At 50.3% G+C, this 15,620-nt stretch overlaps 1 protein-coding gene across 1 annotated transcript; it reads right to left on the reverse strand.

Annotated features, from left to right (window-relative positions):
• Positions 1–3,352: 3,352 nt before the first annotated feature.
• atp5pf (ATP synthase peripheral stalk subunit F6) lies at positions 3,353–14,306 on the reverse strand. Its single transcript, XM_052014002.1, has 4 exons — positions 14,162–14,306; positions 8,854–9,054; positions 3,760–3,884; positions 3,353–3,467 (listed from the first exon to the last, which is right to left on the reverse strand). Exons 2-4 carry the CDS (start codon positions 9,021–9,023, stop codon positions 3,439–3,441), a joined length of 324 nt encoding a protein of 107 aa, XP_051869962.1. The 5' UTR covers positions 9,024–9,054; positions 14,162–14,306; the 3' UTR covers positions 3,353–3,438.
• Positions 14,307–15,620: the final 1,314 nt, after the last annotated feature.

Consider the following 15,620-nt stretch of genomic DNA (forward strand, 5'->3'; position numbering starts at 1 on the left):
AAGCACGCCCCACACACACATACACACACACTCTCTATCTTAAAGGGACTTTTACTGAGTCCGTAAGAGTTATAAGACTATTCAATGGTCCCCTAGTACCATAAGGATGGATTCTTGACCTCACAGTCTACCTTGTTATAACCTTGCACCTTATTATTTCCTGCACTGCACTTTCTCTGTAACTGTAACACTTTATTCTGCATTCTGTTATTGTTTTCCCTTGTACTACCTCAATGCACTGTGTAATGAAATGATCTGTATGGACAGTACATAAGACAAAGTTTTTCACTGTACCTCAGGGATAGGTAATGTGGCTTTGTGAAGGGCAGGTCATGCCTCATGAGCCTAATAGTTTTTTGAGGAAGTGACGAGACAAATTGATGAAGGTAGCACGGTGGATGTGGTATATATGATTTTAGCAAGGTGTTTGACAAGATTCCTCATGGTAGGCTCATCCAGAAAATCATGAAGTGTGGGATCCATGGAAAATTGGCCGTGTGGATTCGAAATCAACACCCACAGAAGGCAGAGGGTGGTTGTAGAAGAGAAGAATTTGACCTGGAGGTCAGTGACCAGTGGTGTTCCGCAGGGATCTGTTCTGGGACCCCTGCTCTTTGTGATTTTTATAAATGACTTGGATGAAGTGGAAGGATGAGTTGGTGGTGTAGTAGATAGTGCAGAAGGTTGTCAGTTGCAACGGGTCATTTAAGAGACTATTAAATAGGCACATAGACGACAGAAAAATGGAGGGTTATGGGAGATGGAGAGGCGATAGATTGAATGGGGATAAAGTTTATATAGGTTAGCACAACGTCGTGGGCCGAAGGGCCTGTACTGTTCTATGTGACAAAAATAAACCAATTTAGAATGATAATCCAATTCTAGTCACAACCTGACACCTCAATCTCAAATAATACAGTACAAAAATGACATTTATCTAACTTCTGTCTTCCCAAAACAGCTATTTAAGTACTTTATAGTCATTGTTTTAATATAGAAGACAAGCTCCTACAAACAGCATTTAGATGATATCCAGGTAACATATTTTACTGGTTGAAGGATAGTGGCCAAGACACTTGACAAATTCCCTGTCCATCTTTAAACTTGTGCCTCGGTATTTTTTTTTACAGCTGCCTTGATGGTGCTCTCAACAGATGGCACTTCCAATAGTGCAGCACTCCCTGTGCATTGCACGGCACCATTCACAAGGATTTATATGCTGAACACTCAAAGAAACAAGTTGTTTCATAATGAACTAAATGAGACGTTTAGAAAACCACTGAATATCTTTCTGCCTTGAAGAATAAATATCTACAAGGATTTTATAGTAAGGTTTTAGCTTGGGAGAACACTCCTTCACACCCACCCACTGAAAATGGTTGGCCAAGGCACATATAACCTCCATTACAAAATGCAAAGAGATATGATATCTTTATTAGTCACATGTACATCAAAACACACAGTGAAATGCATCTTTTGCATAGAGTGTTCTGGGAGCAGCCCACGAGTGTTACCACGCTTCCGGCGCCAACATAGCATACCCACAACTTCCTAACCTGTACATCTTTGCAATGTGGGAGGAAACCAGAGCACCCAGAGGAAACCCACACAGACACGGGGAGAACATACAAACACCTTACAGACAGTGGCTGGAATTGAACCCGGGTCGCTGGCGCTGTAAAGTGTTACGCTAACGGCTACACTACCGTGCCTGCCCGATGCTGCTAGATGAATTCAATTTGTTTGTGCAGGGCTTTGTAAAAAGTGTATTCCTACTGTTGGTGGAAAATAGGTTCCTATCTACAGCCAAGGGCAAAATCCATTCAACTGGCCCGAGCAACCACATTTGAGTTTTTTGTTAGCCGAGTTATCCTCTATACCTTTCATGGGCTTAGAAGTTCAACAGTCATTATGAAATGACACTTAGTTCCAGTTTTTGAAATATTCACTGCAAATTAACCAGGCAAATGGACTGATAGTATCAGATACCCACACAGTTCAAAAGAATCAATTAATAAAAGCTTCTGTGAGGGAGCTACTCCCTTTGTAGTGTCGATAAGGCTGCTCATTCATAGGAAACTTGACTCTTGCAAGTTTTGCAATGGAACTTTAGAGCCATTGTCACCTTCAGGTGTGTCAGCTGGAACTCCAAGCAATATTCATGCCCGAGTCAAAGGCTCCATGTTCCAGCAGAGACTCACACTATCTACATTGCCACTGCTGTTCTGATAGATGGGATGTCTTGTCATCAATAAGGAGCACTGAATAGTCTTTCAGGCAAACGTAAAGGATTCCATGCTACCATGAATGGCAGTCAAATTAACCAATACTTATCCCCATCACTTAGTCACTAATCCTTTAAACACTTTATTCTCCCCACATTCCCATCACCTCCCCCCCCCCCCCCCCCAGATTCCACCACTCAGCTACACACTACAGGTAATTTACAGCAACCAATTAACCCCCCCCCCCAGCTTGATCATCTTTGGGGCACAGGAGGAAACTAGAGTACCCGGAAGAAACCTAGTCACAGAGAGAACGTGCAAACTCCACACAGACAGCACTAGAGGTCAGGATTGAACCCAGGTCATTGGAGCTATGAGGCAGCAGCTACTTTTAATTATTAATAGAGATTATGTGGCAAGTATTACATTATTTGTAGAAGCACAACTTGGCTGCCACCTTTTCTACATTCAATGACCTCATTTTAAAAATTGGTAATTGGATTAAAGTACCAGGGATACTGCAGGAAGGTCATGAAAGGCACAATATCCTGCAGCATAGTGGTAGAGCCGGTGCCTCATAACTCCTGCGATCCAGGTTCCAGCCTGACCTCCGGTGCTGTCTGTGTGGAGTTTGCATGTTCTCTCTATGACTACATGAGTTGCCTTCCAGTGCTTCAGTTTGCTCCAGCATCCCAAAAATGTGTGGATTGGTAGCTTAATTACCCGCTGTGAGTTGCCCCTAGTGTGTAGTGAGTGGTAGAATCTGGGGGGAGAATAATCATAGAATTGGTGCAATTATGTACCTGATGTTCAGCACAAACTAGATGGGCTGAAGGGCCCATTTCTATGCTATGTGATTCTATGGCATTTAATATCAAATGTCTATCAGCAAGGGGTTAACCAGGAGGAGTGAAGCATTTGTTCTGTCTATGACACTGACCCAGAGGTTAAGAAGCAGCATGCACGATGTCACTGAAGTTGGCATCTGGACATTATTCCCAGCAATACCAGGCAAGAGTGTTGGGGGCAGATAGCCTAACAAAGCTTGAGCTTGGCACACACTTACATGAACAAATGCCCAATTTATGGGGGAATAAGTTGTGCAAGCAACATGCTAAAGTCAGATCTTAATCCAACAGAATTTATTAAATTACAATTTTTACAGTCTCAGGAAGCATCAATGACGACAATTCCTTTTCTTTCTGGAAACTAATCACTTGCTGATTTCATCAAATTTTGGTTCTAAATGAAAAACAGAAAGAAGTTAATTGAAAAAATTCAGAAGTAAAAAAAAATGTTTATATTCATATAACTGTACACGAGTGTCTCCCTCCCCCACTGGAGTCACTGTCAGGCCCTGTGTCTGTAATGAGCACAACACAGAACCACAGAAAAAGAAATGCATTTTGACTCTCAACTCCTTCAAGAAAAACTGCTCAAGTTACATTTTTGGCACTTGAGAGGTCAGGAGCCTGTGTACACCTGACTACAGGGTTCCTTCAACACACAGCTTATGCCACCTAGAACACCTTACCCTCAAATTTAAAATCTGGGAACTTCTCAAGGTCCCCTCCACCATAGAGTCGCTGCAACTTGGTTATCTCTTGGTCCATGTTCTTCTGGTACTCTGGACCAGCGTCAACAACACCACCTGCTTTCCTGTATTTGTAGGGAAGGGAATAGGAATGTTAATTATCATGGTGTCATGTATTGGTGTAATCAACCTGATTGCCAGCATCATTACTGCCTCAACCTTGGTGTTGCCACTAGACTTGTGTCTTCAGCTGGATTTTTCTCATTTAAAACACATTCCCCATTATATTTTGTTTGCACAAAGTCATAGAACACAGAAACATGCCCCTCAGTCCACCGTGACTGTGCCAGCCATCAAGTGCCTCTCTATGCTAATCCCACTTCCCCTCATTTAGCCCGTAGCCTTTTATGTCATCGCATTGCAAGTGCTCATCTAAATACTCAAATGTTTTGAAAGTATCTGCTTCCACCACCACCTCCCGTAGTGAATGGTGGGTTTCAACAACCTTCTGGGTGAAAACAATTCCTCCTCAAATACCTCCTAGATCTCCTACCCTTTATTTTAAAGCTACATCTTCTGGTCATAGACACCTCTGCTCAGGGGAAAACGTCTAACTCTCTAACCTATCTCTACTCATTATTTTGTACAGGTACCCACTGGGAGTATTCAATAGGCCCCCTGGTAGCAGCAAGGATACTGAGGAGCAGATCGGGAGGCAGATTTTGGAAAGGTGCAAAAATAACAGGGTTGTTATCATGGGAGAATTCAACTTCCCAAATATTGATTGGCACCTGCTTAGTACCAAAGGGTTAGACCGGGCAGAGTTTGTTAAGTGTGTCCAGGACAGATTCCTGTCACAGTATGTTGACAGGCCGACTAGAGGGAATGCCATATTAGATCTAGTATTAGGTAATGAACCGGGTCAGGTGACAGATCTCTCAGTGGGTGAGCATTTGAGGGACAGTGACCACCGCTCCCTAACCTTTAGCATTGTCATGGACAAGGATAGGAGCAAAGAGGACAGGAAAATATTTAATTTGGGAAAGGGCAAATTATGAGGCTACAGGTTTGAACTTGCGAGTGTAAATTGGGATGACATTTTTGAAGGGAAATGTACTATGGAGATGTGGTCGTTGTTCAGAGATCTCTTGCAGGATGTTAGGGATAAATTTGTCCCAGTGAGGCAGAGAAAGAATGGCAGGGTGAAGGAACCATGGGTGACAAGAGAGGTGGAACATCTAATTAGGAGGAAGAAGGCAACATACATAGGGTGTAGGCAGCAAGGATCAGATAGGGCTCTTGAGGAATATAGGGTAGCAAGGAGTAGGGTTAAGGAAAACCCCAAGGCATTTTTCACCTATGTGAAGAGCAGAAGGATGACGAGAGTAAAGGTAGGACCGATTAGAGACAAAGGTGGGAAGATGTGCCTGGAAGCTGTGGAAGTGGGTGAGGTCCTCAATGAATACTTCTCTTCAGTATTCACCAAGGAGAGGGGCCTTGATGATGCTGAGGACAGTGTTGGTAAGGTTAATGTTCTAGAGCATGTAGATATCAAGAGGGAGGATGTGTTGGAGCTGTTAGAAAATATTAGAACAGATAAGTCCCCGGGGCCTGACGGAATATTCTCCAAGCTGCTCCGCGAGGCAAGGGAGGAGATTGCTGAGCCTTTGGCTAGGATCTTTTGAGTCCTCGTTGTCCATGGGAATGGTACCGGAGGATTGGAGGGTGGCAAATGCTGTCCCCTTATTCAAAAAAGGTAGTAGGGAATAGTCCAGGGAATTATAGACCAGTGAGCCTTACGTCTGTGGAGGGCAAGCTGTTGGAAAGGATTCTTAGAGATAGGATCTATGGGCATTTGGAGAATCATGGTCTGATCAGGGATAGCCAGCATGGCTTTGTGAAGGGCAGATCATGTCTCACAAGCCTGATAGGGTTCTTTGAGGAGGTGACCAGACAGATTGATGAGGGTAGTGCAGCAGATGTGGTCTACATGGATTTTAACAAGGCGTTTGACAAGGTTCCACAAGGTAGGCTTCTTCAGAAGGACAGAGGGCATGGAATCCAGGGAAGCTTGGCCATGTGGATTCAGAATTGGCTTGCCTTTAGAAAGCAGAGGGTTGTGGTGGAGGGAGTGCATTCAGATTAGAGGGCTGTGACTAGCAGTGTCCCACAAGGATCGGTTCTGGGACCTCTGCTTTTTGTGATTTTTATTAATGACTTGGATGAGGGGGTAGAAGGGTGGGTTGGCAAGTTTGCTGATGACACAAAGGTTGGTGGTGTTGTGGATAGTGTAGAGGATTGTCGAAGATTGCAGAGGGACATTGATAGGATGTAGAGCTGGGCTCAGAAGTGGCAGATGGAGTTGAATCCGGAGAAGTGTGAGGTGGTACACTTTGGAAGGACAAACTCCAAGGCAGAGTACAAAGTTAATGGCAGGATTCTGGGTAGTGTGGAGGAGCAGAAGGATCTGGAGGTCCATATCCACAGATCCTTGAAAGTTGCCTCACAGTTGGATAGGGTAGTTAAGAAAGCCTATGGGATGTTAACCTTCAAAAGTCGAGGGATCAAGTTTAAGAGCCGCGAGGTAATGATGCAGCTCTATAAAATTCTGGTTAGACCACACTTAGAGTACTGTGTCCAGTTCTGGTCACCTCATTATAGGAAGGATGTGGAAGCGTTGGAAAGGGTGCAGAGGAGATTTACCAGGATGCTGCCTGGTTTAGAGAGTATGCATTCTGAGGAGAGACTAAGGGAGCTAGGGCTTTACTCTTTGCAGAGGAGGAGGATGAGAGGAGACGTGATAGAGGTGTACAAAATATTAAGAGGAATAGATAGAGTAGACAGCCAGCGCCTCTTTCCCAGGGCACCAATACTCAATACAAGAGGGCATGGCTTTAAAGTAATGGGTGGGAAGTTCAAGGGAGATATCAGAGGAAGGTTTGTTTACCCAGAGAGTGGTTGGTGCATGGAATGCGCTGCCAGGGGCAGTGGTGGAGGCAGATACATTGGTCAAATTCAAGAGATTACTAGATAAGCATATGGAGGAATTTAAAATAGAGGGATATGTGGGAGGAAGGGGATAGATAGTCTTAGGCGAGGTTTAAAGGTCGGCACAACATTGTGCTGTACTGTTCTATGTTCTATGTACCCCCCTCAGCCTCCTCTGCTTCAGGGAAAACAAACCCAGCCCATCCAGTCCTTCGTCATAACTGAAAAGCTCCATCCCAGGCAATATCCTGATGAATCTTCTCTGTACTTTCCCCACTGCAATCATGTGTGTTAAATACTTTAAGTATCCACCACCCAACCTCCATCCCTAGTTGGTTTGACAACAAAAGACCATTGTTTTGTTACTTTCTGTTGCCCCATTTCCCGGGTGGGAAAGTGAAGAGTACAACCTGCAACTCCTTCCTCAAAATTAAAACATTGAGCAGCAGAGCTGAGGTGCTTTGGATAAGATACTAAATGCAACCACTGACTGACTGGCAAGCAAAGAGAAACAGGGTCAATTGAGGGTGCTCATGACCACATGACACCATCAGGGTGATTTGAGTGTTGGAATAGTGCAGACACTGTATCATAATTGGCCTCAGTGAACTTTCCCAAAGATGTGGGGGGAGGTGGGACTATCATTCCAGGCCATTTAACATTTCCTGCCTTCCAGTCTATCACAGATTTTCCTTTGGTTCTATCCATTCCCTCAAACTTTCTTTCAACCTTAAATCCTATTTATTTTAACTTTTCCAGTTTTAACGAAGGATTACGGACTCAAAATATTAACCATTTCTCTCTTCAAAGATGTTGCCTAAAGAGCAACATTTTCAATGATTCATGTTCAGCTATACTGCTGTAAGGGAATTCAACATGAACACAGAAAATGCTGTAGATACTCAGGCTACATTATTGAGAAGAGAAACACAGCTAACTCAGGTCAGAGACCTTTCAACAGTTCTGTTTCTCTTCCTACAGATACAGCCTCACTGCCGAGTATTTCCAGCAATTTTTGTTTTTATTTTAGATTTCCTGCATCTGCAGTTTTTATTTTCACTCATTTAGGGAATTCAAGGGGCATTTTTTATTCATTTTTCAGGATGTGGATGTAGTTTGCAGGACCAGCATTAACTGCCCATCCCTAACTACCCTTGAGAATGGGGCTAGGCAGCCTTCGTGAACCACTGTAGTCCTTCTGATGAAGGTGATCCAGGATTTGGACCCAGTGATGATAAAGGGACATTGATAGGTTTCTAAATCAGAACAGTGTGGAACTCAGCGAGGAACCTGCAATGGTGGTGTTGGGGCTAACATTTATCAGTCAATTGACAGATTACTAGGTCATTATCACTTTGATGTTTCTGAGATAGAGTCATAGAGTACTACAGCACAAAAACAGGCCCTTTGGCCCATCTAGTCCATGCCAACCTGATCTGCATAGTCCCATCTCCCTGCACCCGGATCATATCCCTCCAGACCCCTCCCATCCAAACCTCTCTTAAATGTTACAATTGAACCCACATCTACCACTTCCACTGGTAGCTTGTTCCACACTCGCACCACCCTCTGAGTGAAGAAGTCCCCCTTCAGATTCCCCTTAAATATTTCACCTTTCACCCTAAACCTATGTCCTCTAGTTCTGGTCTCACCCAACCTGAGGGGAAAAAGCCTGCATGCATTCACCCTATCTATACCCCTCATACTTTTGTATACCTCTATAAGATCTCCCCTCATTATCCTGCGCTCCAGGGAATCAGGTCATCAAGTCCCAGCAACATCCTTGTAAATTTTCTCTGCACTCTTTCATATTGATATCTTTCCTGTAGGTAGGTGACCAGAACTGCACACAATACTCCTAATTCGGCCTCACCAACATCTAACTTCGACATTAATCCTTGTACTCAACGCCCTGATTTATGAAGACCAAAGTGCTAAAAGCTCTCTTTAGATCTTGTGGAATGCAAACTGGGTGCAATACTTTCTACATTATTAAAAGGCTGCACTTTTCAGAAGAAGTGACTATTACCTATTGTGGGATATTACAAGGTTACAAAAGGTGTCATGCATACGAGAGCATTTTAGTTTCTTTTCAATGACTCTTACTTGCTCTTGACGTCGTAGTCACGAATCTTATCCAAGAAGAGTTTTTGGATGGGGTCGAGATTCTTGGTCTTGTTGAAGGCGACAGCCGTGAACCCAATGTTCCGCTGCAGCTGAAGGGAAAGGGCAGATCGCAGGGCCATGGAGAAGCGGAAGAGACGCTGCAGAATCATGGCGGCGCGACTGAACAGCTTGGAGTTCACACTGTCGGAAGTAACAAAAGACGCTGTGTATGAAACATTCTGGGGCAGGCAAGGACCATCCGTTCACTACCCTCTAACCTCCACACACCCCAATCTCACTTGTTGCAAAGCCAGCAAACCTCCCTTTGCAAGAGCAAAACTAATTGTACATCTGAGGCCATACAGTATTTGAATTTAGAGTCCTGATGCAGGGTTGTGACCCAAAATGTCGACGATTCCTCTCCCTGTCATAGAATGCTGCTCAACCCGCTGAGTTCCCCCTGCAGATTGTCTGTTGCTCCAGATTGCAGCGTCTGCGTCTCCACCATTTTGATTTAAGTCTCCAAAAGATGCAACAGTGAAGGAATTCCTCAGTCCTACACTGGAAGGTCAGCATAGCTGTTTGAGTGGAAACCTTGCGTCTTCATTGAACTGTATCTTACAAGAGACTGCAGATGCCGGAATCTATAGCATAACAAGTTGCTGGAGGAACTCAGCGGGCCAGGTAGCATCTGTGGAGGGACTGAAAGAGTAGAGGGGAGATAGCCAGTACAGATACAGTGCCAAGGTCATCCAGCTACATTAAATGTGTTCAGGGTTTCCTGCCTCCACATCCCACAACTCAGTGGGAGAAAATATATTTCAGCTCTCCTCCAATCCTTCCTACAATCAACCCTGAGCATTTGACATCTCTAATCTTACTTTTGTACACAGTTATATTAAAAAAAAAGATGCACACTGCTCTCAAGCTCAACCTCCCTTTCTTCCAAGTATTGATCCTAAATTTCCAATAAAGGATCTACTTCGATCCTCAGAGTGCATTACATATTCACCACCCACTGGGTGAAGCACTTCCATTTAAACGGTTGGCCATCCTTATTCTGATCTACACTCTTCCCCTTGCTTTAACTTGACTGTAACTTACTTTTTATTTGCTTAACCTTGCTCGCCCACCCGAAGATGGCTCTGCTGATAAATGATGCTCGAGTATTAGGCCACGAAATCCAGAGTAACTTTATTTTTTGAAATATAAACTTTCATTTATGTCAATACAATACAAATGTCAAATACAAGACATTTAACTGGCAAACATCTCCATACATTTCCACGGGCACTATCACACAAACATAGAAAATAGGATTGCTCCATTACACCCTTCAACACCACTTCACCATTCAATATGATCCTGCCTGATCATCCAAATTCAGTATCTGTTCCAACTTTCTCCCCATATCCCTTAATCCTTCGATTGCCAAGAGAAATATCTAACTCCTTCTTGAATATATTTAATGATTTGTCTTCAACTGTAGCTGTGACACTTTACTCTGTACTGTTATTGTTTTTACCTGTACTACTTCAATGCACTCTGTACTAACTCAATGTAACTGCACTGTGTAATGAATTGACCTGTACGATCTGTATGCAAGACAAGTTTTTCACTGTACCTCGGGGCGGGGAAGGAATTGTCAATGTTCCGGGTCCAGACCCTGCATCAGGAATCCGTGTGCCTCCTTAATCATCTTATCAGCCTATCCCACAGCATACAGGGATGCACGGACACACACTGCGTGGTCCCTCTGTTCCCCTACAAACACTTAAAGTGCAGTCCAAGGTCCCTCAATCCCTCTACATTTCTTAGCATCACCCCATTTACTCTGCACCCCCTTGACTTACTATTTATTTTATATTTCAAAAATAAACTTTACTCATAATAAAAATTATATACAAAAGAAACAGTTCAAAATGTTTATATTTGTGGTCAAGACCTCACAATCTACCCCATCATGGCCTTACACTTTATTGTCTACAGCGCACTTTCTCTGTAACACTTTATTCTGCATTCCATTATTACTGTCCCTTGTACTACCTCAATGCACTGGTGTGATGAAATGATCTGCGTGATGGCATGCAAAACAAAGTTTTTCCCTGTACCTCAGGAGATGTGACAATAATGAACCAATTTACCAATATCTTCAGTAGTGTTAACTTATTTTTTTAAAAGCATAGCACCGTTGCCACACGTGGCCCCCTAGGATGATACACCACTTTAACATTTGAGGGGCTTCCCCACCCCGACTCAGTCCCTCTAGTGTGCAGTATTAGTATTGGTTTATTATTGTCACTTGTACCGAGTACAGTGAAAAACTTGTCTTGCATATCGTTCGTACAGATCAATTCATCACACAGTGCAGTTACATTGAGTTAGTACAGAGCACATTGAGGTAGTACGGGTAAAAACAATAACAGTACAAAAAAAGCATCACAGTTACAGAGAAAATGCAGTGCAAGCTCACAAGGTAGATTGTGAGGTCAGAGTCCATCTCATTGTAGAAGGGAACTGTTCAATAGTCTTATCACAGTGGGGTAGAAGCTGTCCTTAAGTCTGGTGGTACATGCCCTCAGGCTCCTGTATCTTCTACCCGAAGGAAGAGGAGAGAAGAGAGAATGACCCGGGTGGGTGGGGTCTTTGATTATGCTGGCTGCTTCACCAAAGACAACGAGAGGTAAAGAGAGTGCAAGGAGGGGAGGCTGGTGTCGGTGACGCACAGGGTTGTGTCCACAACTCTCTGCAGTTTCCTGCAGTAGCAGAAGGAAGCCCAGACTGTGCTCCTTCTCCACAGAGCCTTTGCATTTGTGCAACCCCTCAGCAGGTCCTCCCGCAGCCTGGAACGTGCAAGTGGGCAGCATTCCCTTGCAAACACCTCGCTGCGCTGGAAGACCGACAGGTTTCCGGCAGACCAAAGGGCAGCAGCAGCAGCAACAACAACACATTGGCACCTGCTCGGTGCCCGGTAGTGTAGCGGTTAGTGTAACGCTATTACAGCGCCAGTGACCCAGGTTCAAATTCCGGCCACTGTCTGTAAGGAGTTTGTACGTTCTCCCCCGTGTCTGCGTGAGTTTTCCTCCGGGTGCTCCGGTTTCCTCCCACATTCCAAAGACGTACGGGTTAGGAAATTGTGGGCATGCTACGTTGGCACCGGAAGCGTGGCGACACTTTTGCGGGCTGCCCCCAGAACACTCTACGCAAAAGATGTATTTCACTGTGTGTTTCAATGTACGTGTGACTAATAAAGAAATCTTATCTTACTTGTCACCCCTGCCTCACTGATATGTCCACCCACCCACCTCCCCTGCAACCCTGGATGACTCTTATCTCTGGATTAGTTTCAACACAAGAAACAAAACACAACTAAAACAGAGCAGATAACACCCACACAGATTCCCCCTCCTCCTCCCTCTCCCCTACCCTGTCCCCTCCCCACCCCTCTCCCCCTCCCCATGTACTGCTCTATAACCCCTCTCCCTCCCCCCGTAACCCCACTCCTCCCCCTGTACCCCTCTCCCCCGTAGCCCACTCCCTCCCCTGTACCCCCTCCCCATACCCCACGACCTCCCCTTCCCCCGTACCCCTCTCCCCATACCCGACGCCCTCCCCGTACCCCTCTCCCCATACCCCACTCCCTCCCCCTGTACCCCTCTCCCCTCCCGTACCCCTCTCCCCCTCTCTATCCCCTGTACACCTCTTCCCCCTTTCCCTCTCCCCCCATCCCCGTACGCCTCTCTCCGCTCCCCCTCCCCTCTATCCCCGTACCCCTCCCCCCCTCTATCCCCGTACCCCCTCTCCCCCCTCCCCCTCTATCCCCCGTACCCCTCTCCCCCTCCCCCTCTATCCCCCGTACCCCTCTCCCCCCTCCCCCTCTATCCCCCGTACCCCTCTCCCCCTCCATCCCCTCTGCCCCTATCCCCTCTCCCCCTCTCCCCCCCATACCCCCCTCCCCCCTATCCCCTCCCCCCATCCCCCGTACCCCCCTCCCCCTATCCCCTCCCCCCATCCCCCGTACCCCCCTCCCCCTATCCCCTCCCACCCCCCTCCCCCCTATCCCCTCTCCCCCTCCATCCCCCAGTACCCCTCTCCCCCTTCCCCTCCCCTCTATCCCCCTCCCCCTCCCCTCTATCCCCGTAACCCTCTCCCCCATCCCCCTCCATCCCCCGTACCCTTCTCCCCCCTCCCCCTCCATCCCCCGTACCCCTCTCCCCCTCCATCCCCGTACCCCTCTCCCCCTCCATCCCCGTACCCCCCCTCCCCCATTCCCCCAATCCCCCCTCTCCCCCCCTCCCCCTCTCCCTCTCTCCCCTCTCCCCCCCCCCCATCCCCCCTCACCCCCCTCTCCACCCACTCCCCCCCATCCCCCTCCCCCCCTCCCCCTCCCTCATCCCCCTCCCCCCTCCCCCCATCCCCCTCCCTCCCCCCCCCTCCCCCTCCCTCCCTCTCCCCCCCATCCCAGTCCCCCCTCCCCCCTCCCCCCCATCCCCCCCCCCCCTCCCCCCCCCTCCCCCCCCCCCCTCCCCCTCCCTCCCTCCCCCTCTCCCCCTCCCCTCCCTCCCCCCCCCATCCCCCTCTCCCCCCCTCCCCCCCTCTCCCTCCCCCCCCCCTCCCCCCCTCTCCCCCTCCCCCCCCCTCCCCCCCTCTCCCCCTCCCCCCCATCCCCCTCTCCCCCCCCCTCCCCCTCCCCCCCTCCCCCCCTCCCCCCCCTCCCCTCTCCCCCCTCCCTCCCCCCTCTCCCCCCTCCCCCCCCTCTCCCCCCTCCCCCCCCTCCCCTCTCCCCCCCATCCCCCCTCCCCCCCCTCCCCCTCTCCCCCCCCATCCCCCCTCCCCCATCCCCCTCTCCCCCTCCCCCCCTCCCCCCTCCCCCCTCCCCCTCTCTCCCCTCCCCCCTCCCCCTCTCTCCCCTCCCCCCCCTCCCCCTCTCCTCTCCCCCCCCTCCCCCCTCCCCCTCTCCCCTCCCCCTCTCCCCCCCTCCCCCCTCCCCTCTCCCCCCTCCCCCTCTCCCCCTCCCCCCATGCTCCTCTCCCCCCCCCTCCCCCCATCCCCCGTACCCCCCTCCCCCAATCCCCCTCTCCCCCCCTCCCCCCATCCCCCTCCCCCCATCCCCCTCCCCCCTATCCCCTCCCCCCATCCCCCTCCCCCCTATCCCCTCCCCCCATCCCCCGTACCCCCCCATCCCCTCCCCCCATCCCCCTACCCCCCTCCCCCCATCCCCCGTACCCCCCCGTCCCCCATCCCCGTACCCCCCCGTCCCCCCGCCCCTCTCCCCCTCATTCCCGGGACCCGTCGCCCTGACACTCACCTTGTCCTCACCGCCTGCACCGAGGCATGCTGGGAGGTACACAGAATAAAAATCCAACCGGTAAAACCATCCCCAACCTACACCCTCCCCACATCACAAGCAAAGGAACTAAAGGCACAACTTCCAGATTAAAAAAAGAAGCCTCAAAACGTGAAGTATTTTCCAGCCGGCGGTGAACCGAAGTGCTTGTGCTCGGAATGGAACCGCCGCTGTAGTTTTATTTACAGACGGCGGCGGGAGTCGGACGCGGCGGGAACCGGCTGCCGCTCATCGGAGGAGGGTGAATCCACCGGTAAAACTGTGACCGGAGGGGGGAAGTTTGGCCGAGGTGAGGTCGGGTGGCGGGGGAAGGAGGTACGTCACTGTTCCGGAAATGGAGGCGTGCGCTTCCGGTTGTCCACAGCGAGCGGGCGGCGGGCTGTCGCATCAGAAATAACAGGAAAGTGACTGGTGAGGGAGGGGCGGAGCTGGGGGGTGGGGGCGGTGAGGGAGGGGGCGGAGCTGGGGGTGGGGGCGGTGAGGGAGGGGGCAGCGGAGCTGGGGGGTGCCCCGTCCCCACGGTGACGGGATGGGAGTGGGGGGGGAGATGCCCCGTCCCCACGGTGACGGGATGGGAGGGGGGGGAGATGCCCCGTCCCCACGGTGACGGGATGGAGGGGGGGGGGAGATGCCCCGTCCCCACGGTGACGGGATGGGAGGGGGGGGGAGATGCCCCGTCCCCACGGTGACGGGATGGGAGGGGGGGGAGATGCCCCGTCCCCACGGTGACGGGATGGGAGGGGGGGGGGAGATGCCCCGTCCCCACGGTGACGGGATGGGAGGGGGGGGAGATGCCCCGTCCCCACGGTGACGGGATGGGAGGGGGGGGGAGATGCCCCGTCCCCACGGTGACGGGATGGGAGGGGGGGGAGATGCCCCGTCCCCACGGTGACGGGATGGGAGGGGGGGGAGGTGCCCGTCCCCACGGTGACGGGATGGGGATGGGGGGGGAGGTGCCCCGTCCCCACGGTGACGGGATGGGAGGGGGGGGGAGATGCCCAGTCCCCACGGTGACGGGATGGGAGGGGGGGGGAGATGCCCCGTCCCCACGGTGACGGGATGGGGGGGTTGGGGAGATGCCCCGTCCCCACGGTGACGGGATGGGGGGTTGGGGGAATGCCCCGTCCCCACGGTGACGGGATGGGGTGGGGGGGATGCCCCGTCCCCACGGTGACGGGATGGGGGGGTTGGGGGAGATGCCCCGTCCCCACGGTGACGGGATGGAGGGGGGGGAGATGCCCCGTCCCCACGGTGACGGGATGGGAGGGGGGGGGGAGATGCCCCGTCCCCACGGTGACGGGATGGGAGGGAGGGGGGGGGATGCCCCTTCCCCACGGTGACGGGATGGGGGGGGGGTGCCCCGTCCCCACGGTGACGGGATGGGGGGTTGGGGGAATGCCCCGTCCCCACGGTGACGGGA

Source organism: Pristis pectinata, chromosome 4 (assembly GCF_009764475.1).
Source record: "Pristis pectinata isolate sPriPec2 chromosome 4, sPriPec2.1.pri, whole genome shotgun sequence".
Taxonomy (NCBI): Eukaryota; Metazoa; Chordata; class Chondrichthyes; order Rhinopristiformes; family Pristidae; genus Pristis; species Pristis pectinata.

Excerpts from the sequence above, each read along its gene's own strand:
- atp5pf (XM_052014002.1), bottom strand. The coding sequence starts at position 9,023 with ATGATTCTGCAGCGTCTCTTCCGCTTCTCCATGGCCCTGCGATCTGCC. Across the intron at positions 3,885-8,853 it reads GACTACGACGTCAAGAGCAA|GAAAGCAGGTGGTGTTGTTG; the intron begins GTAAGAGTCATT and ends CTACAAATACAG. Across the intron at positions 3,468-3,759 it reads CCCAGATTTTAAATTTGAGG|AACCAAAATTTGATGAAATC; the intron begins GTAAGGTGTTCT and ends TTTTTCATTTAG.